General features: G+C 37.6%; 2 protein-coding genes across 3 annotated transcripts in view; one reads left to right on the top strand and one right to left on the bottom strand.

Annotated features, from left to right (window-relative positions):
• Window positions 1-709: 709 nt before the first annotated feature.
• Window positions 710-25,423, bottom strand: LOC139122417 (uncharacterized). Its single transcript, XM_070687794.1, has 3 exons — window positions 25,279-25,423; window positions 5,635-5,737; window positions 710-3,664 (listed from the first exon to the last, which is right to left on the bottom strand). The coding sequence occupies exon 3, from the start codon at window positions 3,075-3,077 to the stop codon at window positions 1,677-1,679; it is 1,401 nt and encodes a 466-aa protein (XP_070543895.1). The 5' UTR covers window positions 3,078-3,664; window positions 5,635-5,737; window positions 25,279-25,423; the 3' UTR covers window positions 710-1,676.
• The window catches only part of LOC139122416 (steroid 17-alpha-hydroxylase/17,20 lyase-like), a 29,696-nt gene continuing 28,154 nt past the window's right edge, over window positions 24,874-26,415 (top strand). For both annotated transcript variants that reach the window (XM_070687792.1, XM_070687793.1), the window contains exon 1: window positions 24,874-24,987. The gene's annotated coding sequence lies outside the window, so the exon portion shown is untranslated. The remainder of the gene's footprint in view (window positions 24,988-26,415) is intronic.

Below are 26,415 nucleotides of genomic sequence, written 5' to 3' on the forward strand. Positions count from 1 at the left end.
TACTTTTTTAAAGTCACACATTTTGACGTAAAGCGTGAATACTATTCATCGACCACACTTTTGATTGCAATAGCCGTAAACTTCATAAAAATACCTTTTAGGTGATATATAATACATGGGTACAACGGTCTGTTTAAGTGCTCAAATTCGCGTCTAAAAATAGGTCATCGCGAACATATAAAGCTACCTTAAGGAAAACAAACAAACTACCCTGGAGGGATTTCCATCATTGACACCATACTGTCGCAAAACCAAGCCATGACTTTAAATTGCGGCAAGTAATATGACGTCATATTACAACCAATTTGAACCATGTGCTGATGTAATATGGCACACTCTGCATACGTTTACTGAGTTTTTTATTGTGTGTTAAATTTTCTGTGTTTTACAATTACTTACCCGCACACTCTTTAGAATATTGAATGGACACAAAACACAGAATTCCAAAACTTTGGCCTTATCAATTTAACAACTGAGTACAGACAGTATCACACTTGTGATAGGCATCATTATATGATATAAGTTGACCTAACAATAATTTTCATTAACTTCGAAAGTAAGTATTATTTATGCTGTTTGCAATTGTTGCAATTTCGTTGCGACTGTCTGCTATGTCGACTGTTTTCTCGTAAGATCTTACCACTTAGACACCCGTTTCTTCAATTTTCGTTTTCGCGCGCATTAACAGTAATCGCCAAACTTTCCAAGATTTATAGTTCAAGCCTTCCGCCATTTTAATCTACAGCATACCGTGACTATGATAATAAATTCAGTACAAAGGTTTCTACTATGGTCGGCTCAAATTATAGCAAGCCAAAAATAAATGCACGGGTTTCTTCCCGATCAGTTGATAAACTGTATCCTCTCAATAATTATTGCAAATGAATTAGTTCTGAGCCACTACGTAAATAAAAAACTCGTTCTCTATTTTAAAGCAAACACAATTATGTTAAACGTAAGATTACATCATCAAAGATGGAACCTTTCACGTGGGAACCACTAAACATTGTTCACCATGGTAAGATACGAAAGAGTAAAAACGTTCACTCTAGCAAATGCGTTAATTTCTTGTTTTGGGAAAATGCAACAACAAACTCAAATGTTATACTGAGGAAAATAACATCATATCGCAAAGTCCAACGACCAGAACATTGTCACTGAATACTGTAAAGCTGGTTAAACAAAGAGAAATTATTGGCTTCATTGTTGGAGTTATCGACTTAGAAAAAGCTAATGTGCTGAACATATGTCATCGTTTTTAAATACTAACCTGTGGAAGGTAACTGTGATCAAAAACAAACTTCTTTGGATAGCATAACAAATAAGCAAACAAGACTAGCAAACACTATCACTAGTAAATCTTTTGTGTGTAAAATGACAAATTTTAGAAAATGCTCAGATTAATTTGTTATGACTGATTTTTAAAATTCAAACATACTTCAATATTAAACATTAACAAAATAACTAAGCTGAAAATCTAACATCAGTAACAACTAGAAATCGTCATCAAATGGTGTAAATCTAGTAAAGTAAAAGGACAACAAAGAACGAAGCTTGGAGTTTTGATTGCAGTTATAGCATATGCCAAACATCAATGACAATGTCTCAACAGTATAAAATGGATAGTCCATCTATAAAATTTTGTAACGTTTGTTCAGAGCTCTTATGAAATCGCTCTAAACTATGTCCATCAGCCATACACCACTGTTCAATACAGCATTAAAGTCGGCGCGAAAGTCAGGATAGCTTTCGTAGTGTAATGGTAATTCCAGTAAGTTTGAACAAGTGTGTGCAACTGGTCGACGCTGAATGCCTTCAAGATTTACAAATAAAATCTTAATAGGATCATCAGGCATGATGTCAGACCCAGTACAAAATCGTAGGAAGCGTTTCAAGGTCGGACCATCAACTTCTCGAATGTATCTGCGAAGATGGTTGGCCATGGTAGTGGCCTCCACACTAATAGGATCAGGAAAACTCAACATCTTGACAACTTTTCTTGTCGTTGGTTTCTTCTCCTCGTACAGGTCTAGTAAACTCATGTTGCCAATGGTATTTGCAACAGATCGAAGTATGGCCCTCCACGACTCGATCACGAACATCGGCTCTTGAATTAATTCTTTATGGGCAATTTCAATGACGATGTCACGAATGTTAGCGGTGCTCGGATCTTTCTTGCACTGATGACCATCGAGAACTTCTAACAGTTCTTCCTTGTCAACAGACTGGAAATCTCGCAAAGCTTCGCGAAACAAGTCCCCTTCGGTTTCAGACACGAATAAAAGATAGGACTCCAGTAAGTTGTCTTGCATTCCAAACAATACCTCCTGCATAAAGGGCGGAGCTAATCCAATAGGAAGGTAATTGCCCTGCTCCCAGCCTTTGGAGATGATTCTTCCTACAGCCTCCCATTTAGCTCGTGTGAAGTCGTGTCGTAAATACGGTACCCGGTAAGTATTTCCGATCGTGCACCTTTCGTAGAAATCTGCCCAAAACCCTGTAAAACAATCTCGAAACACACCAGTACCGCTTGCTGCTTCCGCGTCTCCGTTTGGCAACACTAACTTGACCTCAATGTAATCATTCAGCACACCTGGATCGGAGAATGCATTCAGCATGTCCTCCAGCATTTTGGATCGGTGTATCACTAGCACCCGAGTGTCGCGTTGTAGGCTAATATCAGGAAATTCCATCGGTGAGTACAAGTCGACAGGTAGCGATAAAGTGTCATCTAAATCTTCGAAACTATTTCCAATGCTACCCAACTCGACAATACCAGAACCACTATCATGTTCCTGGGTATTTGCGGTTAACATTGTTACATCATCTGAATCTGAATCTCTGGTCAAATCTTCAACATCATCTGTCTCCGCTGGAGCATCAATGGTTACTTGCTCATCCGTCAATAATGGGACTTCCGCGACAATGTGTGTGTCATCTAAGGTTACTGTCGCTGTTGCAGGAGATTCATTAAGGGGCTGCTGTGAAGAACCATTATTGTCATTTGTGGAAGCTCCTGGATCAGCGATGTCTGCCACATCTGCATCGCCAAGAACATGTCGTCTGGTAGTTGCCATGTAAAATCTTAAAATTCGAAACCCAGTTCTGTCATATATTTGGCCCACTGTGCTCTCATCATCGAGTGAGTTTTCTGAAATATCTTTGATATCAAAGACGAAATCTTCGACCTTTCCTTTGGGAGAAATACCATTAGGGAAAAAATATCGTTTTCCAAACTCTATTAGGTCGCTCTTTCGACTTGTCTTTTTCACAGTTATGCTTCTTGTTCCGCCACCCTTTCTACTGCGGACTTGCTTGAAAGACTTAAGTGCGAAGTCATAGTCCAGCCATCCGATTTCAACTTTTCTCTCCACTTTAGCCGCGTATTTATTTCCAAATGGCCTTGGGCGGCAACGTCGGCCTTGACTGCCTGATTCATCTGATTTAGTTTCATCGTCAGATGACTCTGAGTCTGCCTTGTTACGATTTCGGAGACCAAATTTTTTCCGAATCTTATTCAAGAGTGCTGATTTTTTTTTTCGTTTCGTGGAGCACCTTGCAAAAATCTTCGGCAAAAATCAACTGTTGCGAGACGATCACCATATAATGGAAGGTACTTGGCCAACATCTCATCGTCCATCACTACAATAACTGATGCGTCGATCTGAAATGTAAGGATAACTTAAAGTCACAGCGTTTTTTAATACTAACCGTAATGAAATAACACACACACACACACACACACACACAACACACACACACACACACTTTACTTTATCTGAGCCTTCAGTAAAAATAAAGTTCGTTGTAATCCATTTGTGAGTGGCTAGTCTGTCTGCTAGTCTGAGATTTGCATTGTAAAACAAATTAAGAAAAAGACCGTCAATGACAAGGTGTCAGCTCACATTTATCCAAGGGTTTGAATACAATATCTGTAACTTTGAAACTTCTTGGAGACACAAAATCCAGATATTTCTAAATGACAAATTTGATCACTACTTTAAAAGATGTACACATACAATATTCCTAAGTTGCAGTCAATTTTGCTTGGTGTCAACTGACCTGTGTCAGCTAATGACTGCATATTGCACCAAACTTACATAAACTCCGTGTACTTTTCAAGTAAAGAAATCACAAAATCTTGCAAGATTTTCTTCAGCGAAAATAAATCTTTAATCTATGTTTGCATTTTCTCCAAGGCCACTATGGAGGAATTTTGTGTAAACAAAGTTCACAGCTGGCCACCCGGATAAATAGTAACTATTTTTAACTGCATTAACATTACCAAAATTATGTAAGTTCATCCCATAAATACATTTTTGATGTTTTCAAAAGTAATCAGATCAGTATATGTTGTAAAACAAAATTTTGGACAAAGAATGACGAAAATGGCCCCTAAAATACATTATTAGTATTTTCAACATAATATTAGTATGATACAATGGCAATATCTATAAGATCCCAAAAATCAAATTTCAAAGCATTTTGACTAGCGACAGTAGAAAAATAAATTTTTGACCAAAAATTACCTCCAAAATGTAATTACTAATTTTGTCATAATTTAAACAAATTAGAAAGATAACACCTTTTGCAAACATACAACCCAAATCTGAAAGCAACTGGGCGAGCGGTTTCAGAGAAGAACACTTTTGACCAAAAATGAAGAAATCACCAAAAAATTCAGTAAAAATAGAAAATTCAAGATATCTTCAAGATGTGCAGACAACTGTATGAGGTCTATCTAAGGTACTTGCATGCTATAATTCAAGGCAATCCGAACTGCGGTTCTTGAGTTATTATGATTTTTTACCATTTTCTTATTTTAACCTCATTTGCATAATTTGGGCGAGGTCATCTTCATTTGAACTAAATCCCAGGATGCACCTACACACCAAATGCCAAGCTGAAATATGCAGCGGTTTTCAAGTTTTGCAGTGGACGGACTGACGGACGGACGTATACATACGTACGTACGAACATACCTATAAACCGTTTTAGATATTTACAGTGTTGTTGTGTTTATTGATGTTTACCTGACTGGAGGCAGTGGGAAATGTGAGGACAGCAAAAATAATAATAAAGGTGCACTGCCCCATTCTTTCACATATTCCTTCTTGAGTGCTATCACCATGTTTTGAGTAGTCTTAAGCTTGCAAATACAAGAAAAATGAATAAAAATCTTGCCGTATTCTTTTACTTACACTACACGTATTGCTCACATACATTTTTTCCAAAAGTAATTAAGTAAATACGTTTAAAAGTGTGCAGAAAGTAATTATTACGTCTGTCTGTGCTGATATGTATCAAAATAATGAGGGCAATGCGTTACAAAAAACGAAAATTTCTCGGACTGAAAGGTCACTGAAGAATTATAAGAAGTATGGTTCCGATATCATCGCTTTGTAACCACAATAATAATAACCAGACATCATAAATAGCATTGCAACTTGATTTTCACTGCAGTTGACAAAAATAGACGAATAAATTAATAAACCAATTTAATAAATAAAAATACTGAGCATGCCCCTTGCACTGTTTCACACACACACAAAATTAAGGCCAAGATTTTTTGCTTTGGCCTTACACACAGCTACTTTGTTTTGCTTTTAGTATATTAAAAGGTTTAGGAACTACCTTTTCTTTTTCTAACGTGTCAATGACATGTGATGGTACCCGTCTGCGCTCAAGAAAGTCATATAACTGTTCAGCCATATCGACGTAAATGTTGCATTCGTGTCTGAAATACAGAAGAACGATAATAGTGAATGATAGTGAATGACACAGGCACAGTTTCTTATCTGTACACTGACTAATATGTTATGTTTACTTCAGATTCTTGTTCAACTCTCTAAAACACATTGAAATGTCGAGCATTCAGCTTATCGACGATTTGCATATGCATAATGAACAGTATAATGTTTGACAAATAAATTTTAGCCCGGACTAAAATTCAAATGTAAACAGTAACAGTACGCTTTACCCACATACACTCTGAATTCATGAAGTGATTACTATGCATTTCAATATGATGATTTAGGTGTTGATAATGAAAGTAAATACTGAGCAAAAAATTGTAAAGCAACAATGACGTTCCCGAACAAAAATTAAAGCAACGCAAAGTAGCAGTTTGTGAACCGTCCTGAAAGTTGCAGTTTTTGGGGATCAGTTTACCAGTACTCGTGACAGCCAATACAATCTTCTAGATATATTGCGCCTACTTCTCGGCAATTCATTCCCCAATCTGCATTAAAATCAGATGTAGAGAACGGCGACGTCTTTACTTAGGCGGTAGGCGGTATTCTGCTGCTCAGGTGACGGCATCAGAATAAGGCCTAAGTACAGACGTCGCCTTACTCTACATCTGATTTAAATCAGATTGTTCATTCGCTAAATGCAAATGAAGGAATCAAGGTCACTCGATCGCTAAATGTGAGTGTCTTCATATTTCCACTCGCATCAATGTCGTTGACAATAATTGAAATCTGCTAATGTACGGGCTGCGAGTTTCAGAAATATGGCCAGATGTTTAATATAGAAGCGAATTTATTATTATTATTATTATTATTATTATTATTATTATTATTTCACAATCCAGTAAAACTGGGGTACATGTATTAAATGCTGAAAAGTCGACGGACGTTGTAAACGTGTCAATACTATCGGTAGTGGTAGTCGTCAGAGCCAACCAGCGGTAAAAAAATTGTCATTCAAAGTCCCGCAGGCGTGAAAGCATGAGAAACTTTTTAGCGCCATCACAAAAAATGCAATGCGGGAGTAGTTCTTGCCGCATTGCCGAAAAAATAAAAATCGGCTAGACTAGTAGCGGCGATTCCGAAGACCGATTTTTTTTTCGACCTCCCTGGCCTTATTCAGTATTACAACTAATTGGGGAATCTGAAGTCACTTTTCTTTTTTCTTGCCATGGATATGAGTGGGCAATAATACCGGATCGACAAAACGATTTGCGCCTCGGAAACACTCTTTGAAATGTCGCCAGATATCGCGGAATGAAAATTCTGACATATCTAGTATCAGGCCAAAAGAAGTAAATTCTTTGTAATGCATCCATCCACAATCGGTTCTAGGGCAACACATCAAGAAAATTCAATAATGTCTATTTTATAGAAAAATACAATGTGTAAGAAAAATTTCGATATTAAAAGCGTTGAAGTGATATCATATTAAAATGCCGTGTATTTTTCATGAAAATATAAAAAAACTCTACGTGCGAAAGACTTACAACAAAGGACTTAGTTCACTTTGCTCTTTCGGTTCACCCAAGGTCACAACCGCAGAGAGCGACATCCCGCTAACATTGTACACGATTATTCCGCGAGAAAAACACGCCGGTGCGTTGCTACTTAGATTCAGATTATTTTTAGGAATCGATCTAATAGGAATATTATGAATTTGTGTTCTGCAGTTCTTGATAGTTGTGTATCCAGGGATGTAGAAAATGTTCGTTACAGGTGGCAAAAATTAAAGTACAGGCGGTTACAAGTGATACATCTGCACGCAAACTTTGTGCAAAATGTCCTGATTTTTACTGACACCAAATTTTCACAGTCGGCAAATTTTAGCTGACAGCCGGTTGTTTTTGCCGGCTGCTGGCTATTTTCTCTATCCCTAGCATCTCCTAATACCATATCATGAACTAATTCTTTTTATCACTTGCACCTGCTGTATGATAGCCACTCCATGCATTTGATCCAGCGTGACGATGAAAAGTTTCCGAGGATATAGCCGTGTTTACCACTCGATCGGCATGCAATCAACGACGAATGTTGGATGGGAAATGCCCGCAACCCGCACAATAGCGCATCCGATAACAATATAGCCGCCTTTGAACGACTATATGAATGCACATGTATCATTGTTGGGACTCGGTATGTACGGTTAATTGTACTCCGCGGTACATTGCAGCGAGAAGAATGTTTACATTCGGAAAATGCCGGACGTAATAATAGCAGCGGAAGCATTCTGAAACGCCAATGTAACAAGTTCATGGTACACTGAAAACTCAATGTTCTATATAACATTTCCCCGTATTGCTATATTTTGTTGCGTTTCTACAACTGTTGTACTTCAACGCAAAGAATAGTAATATTTTCAGAAGTGACTGACATCATGGATATCTTAAACCTACAAACTGATACCGAGTTTAGATGATCAATTATCACATTTCGTGTCACAACATAAAACCAATCTTCCAAAAACAACAACTTCCGTTTCGAAATTCTAAAGCTGGCCTCATATATTTCATTGATAAACATAATACTTGTCTAACCTCTCGATTCTACCCTTCAATTCACTTAAACAGGCAACTTCACATAAACTATTATACTTACAAAAATAGAAAGAGCTGGCTCACATAAACGGCAAGTCCCTCGTTCACATCAATTTGACCTCAAAAGGTTCCTTAATTCACAGCAAGTGCATTCCGCTATGAAATACCATGCGGTTAACATAGACATCAACGCTCATCGACCACTCAAATACACAACAGACTGTCACCTAAACTAGAATACGAACTTAAAGAAATTTGAAGGTCTCAGGAACTAAACGTCATGTCTGTTATCTTCAAATTTGAAGTCAAAAGGTCACTAAATTCACAGACAGTGCATTCAGCCTTGTATATCAAGGCCTGCTCGTCACGTACTCCTTCATTGAACGCCCAAAACTCCAAAATCGATACTGTACCAGTCATATACACGTAAACAGAAACTAAAACTCATACTTACAGAAATTTAAAAGCTGGTTGACAAAGAAGAAAGTAACTTGACGATATCTTGTGAGGAAAAGGAAAGATATTGAGAGCACAAGAAAAGATCTTGCTTGAGAGCACAAGAAAAGATCTTGTGCTCACGAGATAGTTTCTCGTGAGCACAAGAAAAGATCTTGAGAGCACAAGAAAAGATCTTGTGCTCACGAGATAGTTTCTCGTGAGCACAAGAAAAGATCTTGTGCTCTCAAGATAGTTTCTCGTGAGCACAAGAAAAGATCTTGAGAGCACAAGAAAAGATCTTGTGCTCACGAGATAGTTTCTCGTGAGCACAAGAAAAGATCTTGAGAGCACAAGAAAAGATCTTGTGCGCACGAGATAGTTTCTCGTTAGCACAAGAAAAGATCTTGAGAGCACAAGAAAAGATCTTGTGCTCTCAAGATAGTTTCTCGAGAGCACAAGAAAAGATCTTGAGAGCACAAGATAGTTTCTCGTGAGCACAAGAAAAGATCTTGTGCTCTCAAGATAGTTTCTCGAGAGCACAAGATAGTTTCTCGTGAGCACAAGAAAAGATCTTGAGAGCACAAGAAAAGATCTTGTGCTCACGAGATAGTTTCTCGTGAGCACAAGAAAAGATCTTGTGAGCACAAGAAAAGATCTTGAGAGCACAAGAAAAGATCTTGTGCTCACGAGATAGTTTCTCGTGAGCACAAGAAAAGATCTTGTGCTCTCAAGATAGTTTCTCGTGAGCACAAGAAAAGATCTTGTGCGCACGAGATAGTTTCTCGTGAGCACAAGAAAGATCTTGAGAGCACAAGAAAAGATCTTGTGCTCACGAGATAGTTTCTCGTGAGCACAAGAAAAGATCTTGAGAGCACAAGAAAAGATCTTGTGCTCACGAGATAGTTTCTCTGAGCACAAGAAAAGATCTTGAGAGCACAAGAAAAGATCTTGTGCTCACGAGATAGTTTCTCGTGAGCACAAGAAAAGATCTTGAGAGCACAAGAAAAGATCTTGTGCTCTCAAGATAGTTTCTCGTGAGCACAAGAAAAGATCTTGAGAGCACAAGAAAGTTTCTTGTGCTCACGAGATAGATCTTGTGAGCACAAGAAAAGATCTTGAGAGCACAAGAAAAGATCTTGAGAGCACAAGAAAAGATCTTGTGCTCACGAGATAGTTTCTCGTGAGCACAAGAAAAGATCTTGAGAGCACAAGAAAAGATCTTGTGCTCACGAGATAGTTTCTCGTGAGCACAAGAAAAGATCTTGAGAGCACAAGAAAAGATCTTGTGCGCACGAGATAGTTTCTCGTGAGCACAAGAAAAGATCTTGAGAGCACAAGAAAAGATCTTGTGCGCACGAGATAGTTTCTCGTTAGCACAAGAAAAGATCTTGAGAGCACAAGAAAAGATCTTGTGCTCTCAAGATAGTTTCTCGAGAGCACAAGAAAAGATCTTGAGAGCACAAGATAGTTTCTCGTGAGCACAAGAAAAGATCTTGTGCTCTCAAGATAGTTTCTCGAGAGCACAAGAAAGATCTTGAGAGCACAAGAAAAGATCTTGTGCTCACGAGATAGTTTCTCGTGAGCACAAGAAAAGATCTTGAGAGCACAAGAAAAGATCTTGTGCTCTCAAGATAGTTTCTCGTGAGCACAAGAAAAGATCTTGAGAGCACAAGAAAAGATCTTGTGCTCACGAGATAGTTTCTCGTGAGCACAAGAAAAGATCTTGAGAGCACAAGAAAAGATCTTGTGCGCACGAGATAGTTTCTCGTGAGCACAAGAAAAGATCTTGAGAGCACAAGAAAAGATCTTGTGCTCTCAAGATAGTTTCTCGAGAGCACAAGAAAAGATCTTGAGAGCACAAGAAAAGATCTTGTGCTCACGAGATAGTTTCTCGTGAGCACAAGAAAAGATCTTGAGAGCACAAGATAGTTTCTCGTGAGCACAAGAAAAGATCTTGTGCTCTCAAGATAGTTTCTCGAGAGCACAAGAAAGATCTTGAGAGCACAAGAAAAGATCTCGTGCTCACGAGATAGTTTCTCGTGAGCACAAGAAAAGATCTTGAGAGCACAAGAAAAGATCTTGTGCTCACGAGATAGTTTCTCGTGAACACAAGAAAAGATCTTGAGAGCACAAGAAAAGATCTTGTGCGCACGAGATAGTTTCTCGTGAGCACAAGAAAAGATCTTGAGAGCACAAGAAAAGATCTTGTGCTCACGAGATAGTTTCTCGAGAGGGCAAGAAAAGATCTTGAGAGCACAAGAAAAGATCTTGTGCTCACGAGATAATTTGATCTTTTCTTCATGTAAATTGAAAATCGACAAATAACCATAATGGAGATTAAATTTGTTTGAGAGACAATTTTTACCAAAATGTATCCTTCTCACAGCAGTATCAACCTATTCTAATATTTTACTGAAATTTGAAAGTTTGATTTTACATACAATAAGCTAATCATCAAGTTGATGGATTAGTGATGAAGTAAAACTTAGGCTACGAAAATTTTGACCTTTATTTATTATAATTTATTATTTGTTTATTTCGGACAGCATTCGTCCATATAAATTACACAAAGGAAATACAGATACTGTGATACAAAAAAATGGTGTTGCATATACTATCCATAGATAAATTCATTCACTAACCATGAAAGATCGACTTTCTCCACAGGTTACGCAAGTCACAACTGTTAATACAGTACATCATTAACCATTCTTACAATTGTATTTTCACTGTAAGATATACTGAATATTGAATAATTAATTTGCTGAAAGTTATACATTGCCAATAAATTTGATCACACTTTCAATGTTAACTATATGATAAGATCAGTTAACGTGTAAAAATGATTGTATACAATTTAAAATTGACATTGATCAAAGTAAGAGGAATAATATACAAAGACTGGTAGCACATTATATTACTGATAGAGTAATTGTACGTGACTGTTTGATTGATAAACCATTATTGTTGATCTCGGCAGTCGAGTTTAAAAGCCATTCAAACCTAATTTTTGACAAGTGGAAGTATAAATCAGATCACTAAAACATCGCTGATTCCGTTTATTATATAATTGGCACGAGAATTAAAATTATAGTGTCATATATTGCCTCTGAGCCTTAGATACGTAAATTTTAAACTGTATGGCCGAAAAATGCAAGGCCGGGAATTTTACTCCCTAGGCCAACCAAAAAAGCACGATAAATTATCTTGTGCTCACAAGAAACTATCTTGTGCTCACGAGATAAGTTTCTCGTGATCACGAGATATTATCTTGTGCTCACGAGAAACTATCTCGTGATCACAAGATATTTTCTTGTGCTCACGAGATAGTTTCTCGTGCTCACGAGAAAGATCTCGTGCGCACAAGAAAAGATCTTGTGATCACGAGAAACTATCTCGTGATCACAAGAAAAGATCTTGTGATTACAAGAAAAGATCTTGTGCGCACAAGAAAAGATCTTGTGATCACAAGAAAAGATCTCGTGCGCACAAGAAAAGATCTTGTGATCACAAGAAAAGATCTTGTGCGCACAAGAAAAGATCTCGTGAGCACAAGAAAAGATCTTGTGATCACAAGAAAAGATCTCGTGAGCACAAGATATTTTTTTATTTTTTGCTTTCAAACATGTCCCTTACGGGCTTTCATATGAAACAGATATTGAGTAACAGATATTTTTACTTTTTACACAAATTAGTTATACGTTTACGGGATTTTCGTATATCCCTGCTTCTGGGAGTGTGCATGGTCGGCACTTTTTTCTACGGAAGCTGTTTGTTAGCATTCTCGCGCAGATGAAACTTGACTGGGTATTGAGGAATTTACAGAAAATGAGGTAAAGGTAATATATAATGAAAATGTCAAAGATATTGATATTTATGATTGTGTCAGTTTGTCTGTATTTTTAACTGGGAAGAACGAGAGTGATTACTGTCGTCTGTTCCTGGTGTTTGCTACTACCATTGTGCCAGCTCGTCCCGAGCCGTAAACAGCTCAGTCATCTGTCAAAATCTTACCGAACAAGAATGCCGTACATGTTAAGAATATACTGTTTCAACAGTAAATCGACGAATCATACTGCCAGGTGCCTGATTAAATTACTAGCATTGGAATAGTAATGTATTCCTGTTGAACTTCTGCGGTAGGCCGTACTAACGCGAGAATGTTCACTGGCGCTACGTATGTACAGTAACGCAGTTTCCTATAGCTGGTGCCACTTCGTCGACGGCTCGATTGGAGCCGCGGCCACAATGATGTGTTTTCACACACATGTATGACACAAGAAAAAGCCAGATCGAGTGAACGTTAAATGATAAAATTAATGTTGAAATTTTCTTGTTTCGCTTTGTTTACTGTAATTTTTTATGGTTTTGTTCATTCATAATTTTGGCGAAGGATTATACTTTTCCTCTCAATTTCTAAAAATCATTTCAAATCTTGACTTCCGTTACAATATATGGATAAAACCACCACTGAACTGTATCACATCGTTCTTGTTGGTCATTTATGCAACCACACTGCGCCTAGGAAAATCAAATTGCTCGAATTTGGCGAGGACTGGAGGAATACGATACCGTATGAAGATCATGTGTTTGCATATTACATTCTCAGTGCCTGGAACGCTGTTTGAAATTTCAGAATCACTTGCATTCTACACATGTACATTTTGAGTTGACAAGCCTAAGTAACTGTGTACATCAATGTGCTTTCAGAGTTAGACCTTAAACCCCAAATAATGAAATGTCTCGACAAGCGCTACACCTTCTTGTCCCTTAAAGATCGGGAATTTGAGGATTGATAACAGTATGACGCGATATAGCGATATCAATAGCGAATCGTTCAAGTTAGAGCTAGAAATAAATTAAATGACCCAAGAGGTAAAATTAATGGCGCATGTTACTCTTCGAAGAATGTTACTCTTCAACGTTTCACTGTAACCATAGAACAGGCGAACATCGTGGGTGACATCAGCTACGATCCAGCATCGTCCGATGCTTCCCTGCTTTTCCCGCTGTCCACATTTGAACGGCAAATTGTAATGAGCGATACGTTGCCATATTATACATCTTTGCATACAAATATTTACAATTCAAAGAAGCAGAATGCAAAGCAAGCTATATGTATTTGAAATCCATTTAATCAAATATTTGACATCATTTTTCACATTCGATTGCAGTTACATTATTTGTGTTCTACAAAACAACCAATGACATTTCCTTCTTATTACCTATAGGTAAGCGGACGAGTAGGAGGCGGTTTACGGAATTTAACGGTACAGTTTGCCAGTAAAACTCCGAGGCCCGCAGGGCCGAGGAGTTTTATGGCGATCTGTACCGTTAAATTCCGTAAACCGCCGACTACGAGTTCGCTTACCGTGTTATACCACGAATTTGCCGAGTTTCAGAGCCTTGTTTGCACGCCGAAAGTTTTTATTTGTAATTTTAGTGCAGCGCACGTTGAAACTTTGGCAGGAAAACATTGACGCGTTTTGATACCTTGTTGAACGAAGGTATAAAAAACCCCATGATTGGATAAAACAAAGTTGACATGTGTTGCTATTGTAGTGCGATGACGTGGTTGAGCACCTGGTTTTATTTGAATTGTATGAATTTGCTTGATTGGTTGGTTGAATGAAGTGAAAAGGTGTTTGCAGATCGACGTTAGAGTCACGCTTTGCTCATTTGGGTCGAAAACTTTGAGAAGCATACATGCAATTGCCGAGTCGCTCTACGTAGTTCGATATGGCGGATGAAGTAAAGTACAAATGAAAGCTGTATCCGGTGCACTTCAACTACCAAAGCCAAAGATGGAAAAGAAAAGTTCCCTGTCACGCCAATGCTAACGGCCACAATCGGAAGACCAAGCTACACAGCCACGTCAGAGAAAGGCGCAACAGAAACTGCAAGTACAAAAAAACAATATGCCTAGATCCACAATGACTGTGGTACTGCGTGTGTGTTTCCTATAGCTAGATTTAACTTTACCAAAGGCGACTGAAATCTCCACATTCAGTGTTTGACAACTGACTTTGAAGTCTTAAATTTCAGCTTCGAATGATCATGATAACAATAACCCTAACACAGAAGTGATATTTGCAATCAATACCGTTATTTCACGGTGACCTGTAATTGATTTTGAGATGTACCGGTACAGTCACGCAAAATTAATTCAGTCCGGTGATTCTTTTAAAGTGTCTTTACTCTGTACTTGATGGTGAAATAAATTCCTTCTAGTTAATGTCTCGCATTTGTTTTTTTTACTCGTCGCCACGTGATTTTCTTTTGTTTAAAAAGTGTCCATTTTACAAGTTCTTTTGTTTAAAAGTGTCCGATTTACTAGTAAATCGGACAGTTTTTAACAAAAGAACTGTCCGATTTACTAGTAAATCGGACACTTTTAAACAAAAGAACTTGTAAATCGGACACTTTTTAAACAAAAGAAAGCCAGGTGGTAATTATAAAATATTCGGTTATGGAAATTAGAAAGCATGGTTAGAACAATGGGCACGAGGCGGAGAGTGGTATAACTTAGGCATAATTTTTTGTAAACACAACACATATCGTACATTACTCAATATTATTGTTTAAAATATTGTACTTGTCCGGATTAAGAGTCAACTGTCACTAATAACTTCAAACGATTCAAACAAAATGACTGTGTTGAACACTCTGCATGTCTTCATAGTTTTTGAAGTAAAGCAAGAAGAAAGTATACACGTGTTTTGAAAAATGACCCTGAATACTGAAAAGTACATCGAAATTTACAGAAAGTGCAACTTGAATTTTTAATCCGTATGCATGTATCGTCCATACTTTGACTGGCGTGGTCCCCTGCCCCATTGCTACCCTTGGCTGCGCTGCTCATGAAAACAGGGGCCCTGTTTTCCTGAGCAACGCAGCCTGCGGTAGAAATGGGGCATCGGACCAGACTATATTGTGACAGCGAATTTGTGAAGTATCATCTCTGGCAGAGGTCAGACATGTAAATTTACATACAATTGATCACCCGTTCTCGGCATACAATCGTAGCCTTTGCTGTGGTGTCTCTTATTTTGAGGGACATGAATCTGTGTGTCGCCTGTGCAATCTTCTTTGCCTGTCAGGCAATCGAAGATACGTCCTTTAATGTATTGTTTATCACATTGCTTTCTGGTGTGCTCCGTTGCAAAATTTTGAAACTGACACGATCAATTGTTGTTGATAAAAATGGAAAATAATCTAACTATCCTTACACATACACACGAACACCAAGTTTTAGTCATCCTAAAATGCTAATTTTTTTCTGGATGATCCGTTTTTATCGATTGAGATCTCTATTTTTGCCTACGGTCACTCGATCACACCATCAAACTATAAAGGTGAATTTTCCTTGCTTTGGAAAATTGTTTAGATTTGGAGTATTGTAAATTTTGAGGTCTTGTGCACATCAGTCTTCGGTTTTTGCCATAGGCGTAAGAGTTACAGATACTGGAAGAACGTCTAATTATCAATTGTATTGAGTTTCAAGAGATTAAAAGATACTTTGTAAATATGCATGTAATCAAATCGATAAAAGTTTTGAAAGCAAACTAAATTTGTTTACTATTAATGGCTTTTGCGAAGTTTGACCTTAGCAATCTAATGAAAGCAGCATGACATTTGAGATTGATGGACGGACTTATTTTTAGCTGCCATTTTTCACGTGAATATAAGGGGATCACGCGGTGTCCGTCGCGCGCCCACATGTGTGTGTTTGTGTAGGTGTGTTTGTTTTTTTGTTTATATGGTACGTCTGTCTGTTTGTCCGTCTGTCCGTCCAACTGTCGTTCTCTGAGGTTACTCAAAAACCACTCAACCTACTTCTTTAGTTTTTTATGAAAGTGTATCAGAAGATTAGGGACGGACGTACTTTTATGTTTGTGTAAGTATAAAAAGCAAAGTAGCATAAACAAAAGAAAATGGAAAAATCTTGTTGTCCAAACCTGCTCGACAGATAGTTTTGATATTTTGTGCTTAAGACCACGTGCACAGGGATATGTGAGTCAGATTTGTTTAAATTTATGGTGATTTGCCTCTATTCCAACTTTGTGGCATCTATTGTCAGTTTTTGTCGATCTTCTCAATTATAACACATCCGATGGGTTCGTACCATTTTTAGATATAAATATTTTCAGAAGCCGCTTGTCCGATATGTTTTCAACTTTTTATATATATTTATTTAAGGATGCCTAAGTTTAAATTGTCAAATTTGTGGTAACATTAGCAAGACTGTATTGTTTAGGCAATATATTTCATTTTTTGCTGCTTGCCTGATAATTTTTCGCTCTTAAAATTCGAATAATATATAGTATGGTTAATTAAGAAATAATAAAATAGTATTTTTGCGGTAACAGATTTAACTTTTTTCGCTCGTTTCGATGCGAATGGATGTGGTGCATTATCTCATTTGCATTGCTTAAATAATGTACTGTTATAAATTCCTGATTACAGTTCAAAAAGATTAAAGGTGTCAATGCCTGTAACATTTGATTGCTTTCCTGTTTCATGTATGAAACACGGTGGTGCACGGACATCTGGCGAAAAAAGACGCTTTCCTGAGGCCGTGATGTTGAATGTGAAGTTGAAGACTCCTCCGGTGATTTGAGTATTGGAGAATAGCCCGGGTAACTGATTTTGAACTTGCTGGCTACACCATTGCAAGGATTGCGAAGTCCTGATCGCCGCGTTGTCGGAGGAGCCGATCTATCACATTTGTCTTTGCCATGGCCGACATGGGTTGTGCTCGGTCACAACACGGTCCCTCTATCACGGACGTGGTCACGGGTTGAATTTGTCATCAACCACACTCAATATTACTCATTTGTCGTTGTTGATCTTCGTTGGCGACTGGTTTGTGGTAACTGGATACCGAATTTTGCTCATACTCTTCGTCGCTTTCCGTACGCCCATGTATTCGAACATCAAAAGTTACTGAAATCTCACATACTTGCTACAAAAGGGACGAAAATAGCTGCTGTTTGACTATTCGTTTTCAACCTGACAACATTTCATCACATTACAATGATGAATGTTACTCGAGTTGCTGTGTAACGGTAGTACATATCTTTACTATTTCCGTTAATGCGTCTTAATCGTTGGCGACGTTACCTGAATCTTGCCATCCATGTCATACATTGAAAATATTTGTATTCAGCGTATCAGTAATGATGAACACCTCGGATTACCTAAATGCAAGAAAGTGTTTTCAAATGATAACACACAAAGATTATGACATGACTTACCAAATTATATCATTGAATTCAGCTGCGTTTCTCTATTAATATTTTGGCCGCAAAACAAAAGGACATTCAACATCAGCACAATGTCTTTGAAAAAAGATTGAAAATTCAACCAGTGTCACCTAAACGACAAAAATGCAAATACATATCTCCGATTAAATTTTTTCATTGACTATCAGTTTGATGCAGTATTTATGCAGTTTGAACTAGGTACAGAAGGGGCTGATTTATAAAATGCCAGCATGTATGGCGGTACACCACCTGGAGTCGAACCAATCGGGGATGTCATCCGTTGTTCTGATGGTGTACAATTGGCGGTGCGCAAGAATAGCCATGTGTTGAATTGGTTCAATGCTCCTCTGAGAAGAATGAAAGAAAGTGGCAAATACGCTGAAGTGTGCAGGAAGTCACGTATAGAACACAGTATTTAATATTATGTATTGAACTTCCGACTGTATTTACTCAAGACACTTTTCGGAGAACCAATTTCGCGTGTATGGAGTATATGCATGTGAACAAAGTAATAAGGCTTATTCACCATGATTCCACAAATTTATTCTCATAGTTTTTCACCTGAGGCAACTGTAACAGTTCCTTTGCCAACTTGACAGAAATTTAAACTTGCGATAACATACGGTGTCAATGTGCTTATGCCATTCTCTCATGACACTTAAACATGATCTTGCAATAATCAAGCGTGAACAAAAGGTTTATGAAAAACGCTTCACTATGTTTTCAAATATTGTATCGAGTGTTCAACTTCGATAGATCTTAAAGCGTCGTGTCACTTATTTCGTTTTGTATATTTTAACATTTCAGGTGCGAAAGGACATATCGATTGCGTCCTTTGATCAACATCGCATGGATATAAAGAAATACAAGAACCTTAGATGACATTGTGGAGTGCTTTTCCATATAAAGCTTATCGAACATCAAATGTTTCAAAGTTAATTCTGAAATTTCAAATCGATTGTACTTTTATTTTACATCATGTGAATTTCTGAGTTCTTTTGAACGTTAATAAGCCTATGTTAGACTTCAGTTTGATTTGCATTGAAATGTCGATAATTGAGGTTTCATACTTAAAGTATAAATTGGATAACTTTGCTGAAAATCATTGGTTTAATGCTTTATTTTGGCTGATATGTATGTATGTATGTATGTATGTATGTATGTATGTATGTATGTATGTATGTATGTATGTATGTATGTATGTATGTACATACGTCATGCATGTATGTATGCATGTACGTAATGTACGTATGTATGTATGCGTGTGTCTGTGTGTATCTGTGAGTGTCTGTGTCATGAGCTGGCTCCGGTCAGCTCTACATTGTCATATTTGCGGCGGGATTTGGATGGTGGCCTCAAAACATTTTCTTTCCAATGGGGGCTCTTAATAGTGGTGCGGCATGGCAAATCCATTGTGCATTTTTTGATAAAAGCACCAAATTTGGCTCAGATGTGTCTTATTATGTGTTGAACAATAAAAAAAAAATCAGATACCGAGCCACTGAAAATCTGTTGAAGCGTTGCCATGGCAGCCATTTTTCAAAATGGCCGCCAGACAAGGTATTTCTCACCTAGTAAATGTCAACTGCACAACGCATTGAGTAATTTTGAGTTGAATATTTTCAATAAGAAAATATGGGAAGAGTAATTTACAATTTTTTTTTCCATTTTTCTTAATCGTCTAACTTGTTAAACGGGTAAATACAGACAAAAACACAATTCTTATGCATAAAATGCACGGTATTAGATCCTATCAAAGGACGACACTATGTCAGCAGTCAAGAAATATTAGGCCATGGGCAAGAGGTGTACATGCACCTCTAGGATATCAAACGGTATTTATAGAAGCCTTGGAATCTGTAGAATACGAAATAAAATTTTTACAGAAAAAAGGGATGCAATAACTGTTATGGTTGTGTTTTGAAGAGTACCGCTAAATCACTATTTTGCGCAAAGACAAATGTCTTGTTGTACTACTACATGTCAGTCATCTGCTAAGCTTTTTTAACATAACCTGACTTTTTGGGTATCATTAGAATGGAAATTTATTCGTCTTTAAAATGACATATGTAATATGCAATATGTTCCATAGATTTCTCTTATGAAATAGAACCACACTTACCCGATACCCCGAAGTTTGCCATGCAAATTATAGCTAATGTCAAATTATACCAATGTTTTACCTTGGCATAATACAAAAAGGCAATGCTTTGTATGATATCTGTTTTATTTGCTACAGGGACATGTTTATCATGTGAAATAGACTTTTGACAGAAAAAAAGATTAGGATGTTATAGCTCTACCAGTCATATTTTGAAGAGTACCGCAAAATCATAGTATTGCAAACTCTAATGCGTTTTCGTTAAACCTGTCTTCTTGTAGGTCATCTGCTGAGCTCAATGTTTAACATAACATGGATTATAGGGTAACATTTGAAAGTAATTGTATTCTTCTTTCAGATGACATATTGTAATTTGCAATATCTTCCACAGTTTTTATAAAATATGTCCAAAACTTACCCCATACCCAAACTTTACATTGCAAATTACCGGCACTGCTTATCTCAAATTCTACCAATTTGTACCTAGACATATTACAAAGGGCAATGCTTTGCATGAAATATGTTTTATTTGCTACAGGAATACGTCAACATATGAAATAGACTTTTAACAGCAATACTATTGGGATGCAATGGCTGTTACAGTCATGTTTAAAGGGTACCTTAAAGTCAAAGTATCGCGAATATTTGTTAAGCGTGTCTCCTTGTAAGTCATCTGCTTAGCTTATATTTTAACATAACATGGTTTATGGGGTAACATTGGAAAGTAATTTATTCTTCGTCAGATGACAAACTGTAATCTGCAATATCTCCCACTGTTTTAATAAAATATGACCAAAACTTAGCCATACTCCAAACTTTATTTAAAATTAATGTCACTGCTTATCTCAAATTATACAACCCTTTTACCTAGACATATAATAATAGGCACTGCCTTGTATGAAATATATTTTATTTACTGCCGGGACATGTCATAAATATGAAATAGACTTTTAACAGAAAACATATTGGAATGCAATAGCTGTTACATTCATGTTTTGAAGGGTATTGTAAAATCATGATTTTGAGACTCTTGTTAAACCGGTCTTCAGCTGAGCCAAATCTCTGAGGTTTATGTTTCAATCTTGACTAGAGTGTCACTATTTGTATAATAAGGAATACATCAAATTTGATCAGATAATTGGCCACCCAACACTACCTTCCTTAGTTCTTGGGTGTACGTGTCAAGTGGATAACCAAAATATGATTGGCAATTGTCTAGGATTGTCGTTTAAACTTGTTGTCTCAGCCTTTGTAAACACCATGGAAAGGAATAAAATATTCGCCGGTTGACTAGCCATGCAAAAGCAAGCACAGGTCCGGGGAGTGCCAAGCACGGACATCACTGACAAAAGTGCAGGATTGTGTTTCAGCTTTGCTTTCCCTATCTTTCATGTTTGTTAAAATGAAAGAAAATTGAGTAATGCAATTTATGACTATGGTACCATGTTTTTGCATTTGAATAAAAAATTGTGAACTATCAAGATTAGGACCAGAATACATGTTCGAAATATGATCATTCCAGCCCCGCGCCCACACAAAAATTGACCAGTTTGGGATTATGGCCCATGGATTAGTTTTATTTTTCCCAATGTTTTTCCTCAAATATTGGGTTAGTCCGATGTACTTGGCACTTTTCGGGAAACTTGTACCCGGTTGGTCTACATGGCTCTTCCAATAATTTTGTATGGCCCTTGTACTTGTGAGGTGTTAAACTTCCTTTTGCCAGTAACAAAGTCTCAGCTACAAACAACATGAAATTCATCAAGAACCTATCATCGCTCAAACTAACAAACATCGAAATAATAGCAGTAGGCAAAGGCCTAAAATTCATTCCGACACCAACAAAACCAAAGATAATAATAATACTTCAGGATTTCAGCAAATATAGTCGTAAAATGAGACTACGCTACATCATGAGACACAAACAATCGCAACAACACCCATTCAAAGAAAAATCAAACTAGACTCCCTGAACAACAGAGAACACAAAACTTGAAGGTTAACTGGAAGCTAATTAACTTGCAATTCTAGAGATATCCTTTCAAACAAGGAAACAAAACATGTCGCGTCGCGATAAACAAGCTTGCAAGCAATAGACACATTACCATAAAACCCAGACAAGGGACGGGGCATCGTCATTGTCGACACAAAAGATTACGTACGCGAATGCGAAAGGCAATTACGCAACACTCAGTTTTATACACAACTATGTAGACAGTGACGACACAGAACAAATAGCAAACTAAGAAAAGAATCTACACTGCGACTGTTGAGAAACCACACGGGTTTCGAAACGCAAGCATCAAAGGGCCACTCAATCAACTTTGAAACACCATAGGTCCGGCTGCGGCTCGCCATAATCTTTCCGTACACAAACAAAACATTACCCTACACACTAATCCAAACTTCCCTACATATATCCGAAGCGAAAGAAGAATTTTATTAACACAAAAAATCGGATAAGAATTTCCCCTAAAATATTACTGCTTTCAGCATTCAAACTTTAAAAATTGTTATACAGTAAATATTATTATGTTTTTTGTATGTAGACCTAGGTTTGAATGTAGATGAACAAGAGTGAAGGATTGGGTTAAATTCCCCGCACAATTTTCCATGTTAGGCCTTTTGGGCAAGAACGCCCTGCAAAACTCGTCAATGGCTAATTATGAAGTTTAGAAACGATAAGGCCAAAGTAATCAAATTCTTTGTTTTGCGTCCACTCTAAATGGGAAAAGGTACGCGTCTAAGCAGCTGAAAAACACACACAAGAAAATTAACACAGTGTAATTTGATTGCAGCAAGTAACAAATTGTAACAAAATTTTAGTTCAGAAAAGCTAAGCGGTCATGCCCAAAAATTTCCTATTCAAATACACTGTGTGTGTTTTTCGTGAAAACCTTAAAAACCCTAAGCGGGTGGGGACCCAAAGCAAAGAATTTAATTACTTTGGCCTAATTAGAATGTCAAAATATTGCTCATATTCAACGTTTCTACTCAAGAACCCCCATCCATTGGCAGAACATGGGACACGCTGTTCTTACACTCAAACTCTTCATACCCGTGGGCCGATCTAGGCCAATAGTTTGCAAAATCTGGTGAGTGTGCCGTACGTGTGATGCACACATACCAGCTACAACCCTAAAAATGGTTGAAACATGTGCATCAACGATTACAAATAGAAATAAAATAAGAAACTCCAAACGGTACCTTCTGATAGTCTACTTACACAGGACAGCTAACAGCTGCTCATCGTAAAAAACATTAAATTTGGCAATTTTTAATCTTCCACTTTGGCCTTGTGGCAGCCATATTGTCAATAATTTTATTAAGAGAACTCGCTTTTCATAGAAAATGAAATAATCAAACATTAAACAATGCAAATAGTAATATTAAGATGCATTTATTACGACAATACGTCCACTATTCACCACAGAATCATCCGTAGAACAGCACCTATGGGATTTTACAGTAATTGAAGATTGCTATGTTTCAAAATGGCCGCCACACCAGAACGAGGCTCTATGCTTATAAAAATATGCAAATAGTAATCTTAATGGGCATTTATGATGGAAATACATCCACTATTCCCCACAGAATCATCCGTAGAGCAGCAAGTAGGGGATTTTATAGTGACTGATGGTCGCCATATTTAAAAATGGCCGCCACACCAGAACGAGGCTTAATCTGTGGTGGCTCGGTATCCAAATTGATTTATATTATGATAATCTACATTCATACCAAATTTCATGCTTTTATCATAAAATGCACAATTGTTATGAAAATTTTGCTTATGCCACGCCACTATAACCCTTTCACCCACAGTTCCCTGTATACAGCTCCAACTTTACCATGGAAAACAATGGATTTGGGACAAACCATGGTGGTGAAAGGGTTAAACTAACATTTGGGAGGCTGCGAAAAATAATTTGCGAACAAATTCTCTTCCACCTTCCATTAATTATGCTCGTTCCGTTGTCATAAGGACAATACACCTGTACGTGTACGTGATATGATTCTAGGGATTCTAGGTAAAAGGGACAAAATCGGCCACTTTTCATGAATTTTGTTTGATGCAAGATACTATTTATATTGTTTGACATGTTGAAAGCTACTGAATGAATGGGTAATCACGCATATATCCGACCCCGGTTTTAGACAAATGAAACCATCGCGAAAATGAATTAATGGGCGAATATATGCATGGTCATCCATTCATTCAGTATCTTTAAGCATGTCAAACAATATAAGTAGTACCTCGTATCAAACAAATTCATGAAAAATGGCCGACTTTGTCCTTTAAGTCTCCGATGGATACACTACGGGAAACACTCCTCAGCCCACTTCTTCGACGGCAGGCGACACTTTTGAATTAATCTACCAATTGTTTTGGTTTTCTGTAAAACGATCAAAACATTCAGTTTGAAGTTCCATGACCATGATATGTGTTATATGTTACTGCAAAACTGTTTTCATAAAGAAATTCGCCAAAATTATTTGGATAAAAATCAGTTCTAATCACATTATATGCTGTAGTTGTTTTATTTGAGGTAGTTCTACACTATACAATAACGGGTTAAAGAAATCTCTGTTCCAATGAAGGGACGAAACATTATTATTCTCTAGCTTTACTATTCAGCATTCGTCAACGATGGCTTACCCCTTCCTGGTATACTGCTACGTCACGGCCCTGTCATTTATGGACCGAGCAAGTAATATATGCGGATAAACATGTCGCTGTTTACATTCACCTGACATGTGATCAGTAGTACCAGCATTCTAAACACGACCCTAACAAACGGCCATCGATCTACGTGCCAAAGGTCAGTCTGATCTAGTTTATTTCGACATCGCACAAAGTTGAAATCCCTACAAGGAGAGAAGGCGGCAAGTAGAACGTAAGTATGCATTTTTGACTGTTGGATTGCTCACTACATCTCGTTAATGTTGTCGTCCGACTAATGTCGGGCATTTCTGTCGTGAAATGTGAAAAAAGCGAGTGTAGTTATTGTGAATATTTCACCTCCTACGTCTACGCTGTGAACAGTCCATCAGCATTTAATATGTAAATAGGATATGCACATTTAACCGAGGTCATTGGCTCTACCACGGTCACTTCACAAGCGGTGCAATACACCCACCACTGTCAAATTAGCTTATACTTAAATCTTTACAGATCATAATCTTACCGATGTTACGCTTCATTGTCTGTCGTGGGAGCCCTTGCGTAGAAGGAAAGTCTTAAAATAGACATGGCAGCGTCACGGTACATTTCTCTTTTCTCACAGCCATGCGTGTCCCTTGCACTACATAAAGTACGGAGGTGACGTCAATGCACAATTGCAGACGGCGGCCTACTTTTTAAACACGTTTTACGTCATTATCTAGGTTATTGTACAAAGTATGCCAACGCTGTGTTCAGCCACAGGCGACCCAAGTATTACTGAGTTTTTCACACTGTTTTCTCTATCATTTTCTCTTCTTTCTTCATGCTCTGAATGATCGCAATAAATAAAATAAATGGTTTATATAACGTAACCTAACCTAACCTGTGACTCTTTATTTATTTTACACTCCATTACAAGGACGTATATCTCTTATACACACATGCTGTAATTAATTAGTCAACACAACTAATTATGCTAATCCGTGGACTTATCAGGGATTTTACGGGTTGGTCAACATCGCGAAAGATAGGAATGGTTACTAAAACTCCTTTTTCATTAACATCACTATCTTTCCGATGTTGACCAACCTCTGATAAGTCCACGGATTACCATAATTAGTTGTGTTGACTAATTAATTACAGCATGTGTGTATGAGAGATATACGTCCTTGTAATGGAGTGTAAAATAAATAAAGAGTCACAGGTTAGGTTAGGTTAGGTTATATAAACCATTTATTTTATTTATTTCGATCATTCAGAGCATGAAGAAAGAAGAGAAAATGATAGAGAAAACAGTGTGAAAAACTCAGTAATACTTGGGTCGCCTGTGGTTCAGCGTGTCCTTCATCAGACGCCAGGCCAGGTGGGTGGGTGCGTTGTACGGCAAACCTGGCAACAATACCCTCACCATCACTTTGATGTTTGTAATACTGTAAATTTTAGCCCTTTCGCTACTATTCTTTGAATAGAGCCACTCCCTGGCACGTGACAGGTTCTAGAGGTAGAGAGACAAACCATTTAACTTTGTCAAAGTTACGGTGCGCATAATGCCTGTACATGAGAATTTTAAACAATACGGGGCACTGTTTGTTAAAATTGTCTTTTCATCCTCGGCCGCCATGTTTCATACCGCATCGTCACGACGGAGTAATTTCGCTGT

Source organism: Ptychodera flava, chromosome 22 (genome assembly GCF_041260155.1).
Source record: "Ptychodera flava strain L36383 chromosome 22, AS_Pfla_20210202, whole genome shotgun sequence".
Taxonomy (NCBI): Eukaryota; Metazoa; Hemichordata; class Enteropneusta; family Ptychoderidae; genus Ptychodera; species Ptychodera flava.

Bases quoted from the DNA above. Each gene is read 5' to 3' on its own strand.
- LOC139122417 (XM_070687794.1), bottom strand. From the start codon at position 3,077: ATGGCAACTACCAGACGACATGTTCTTGGCGATGCAGATGTGGCAGAC.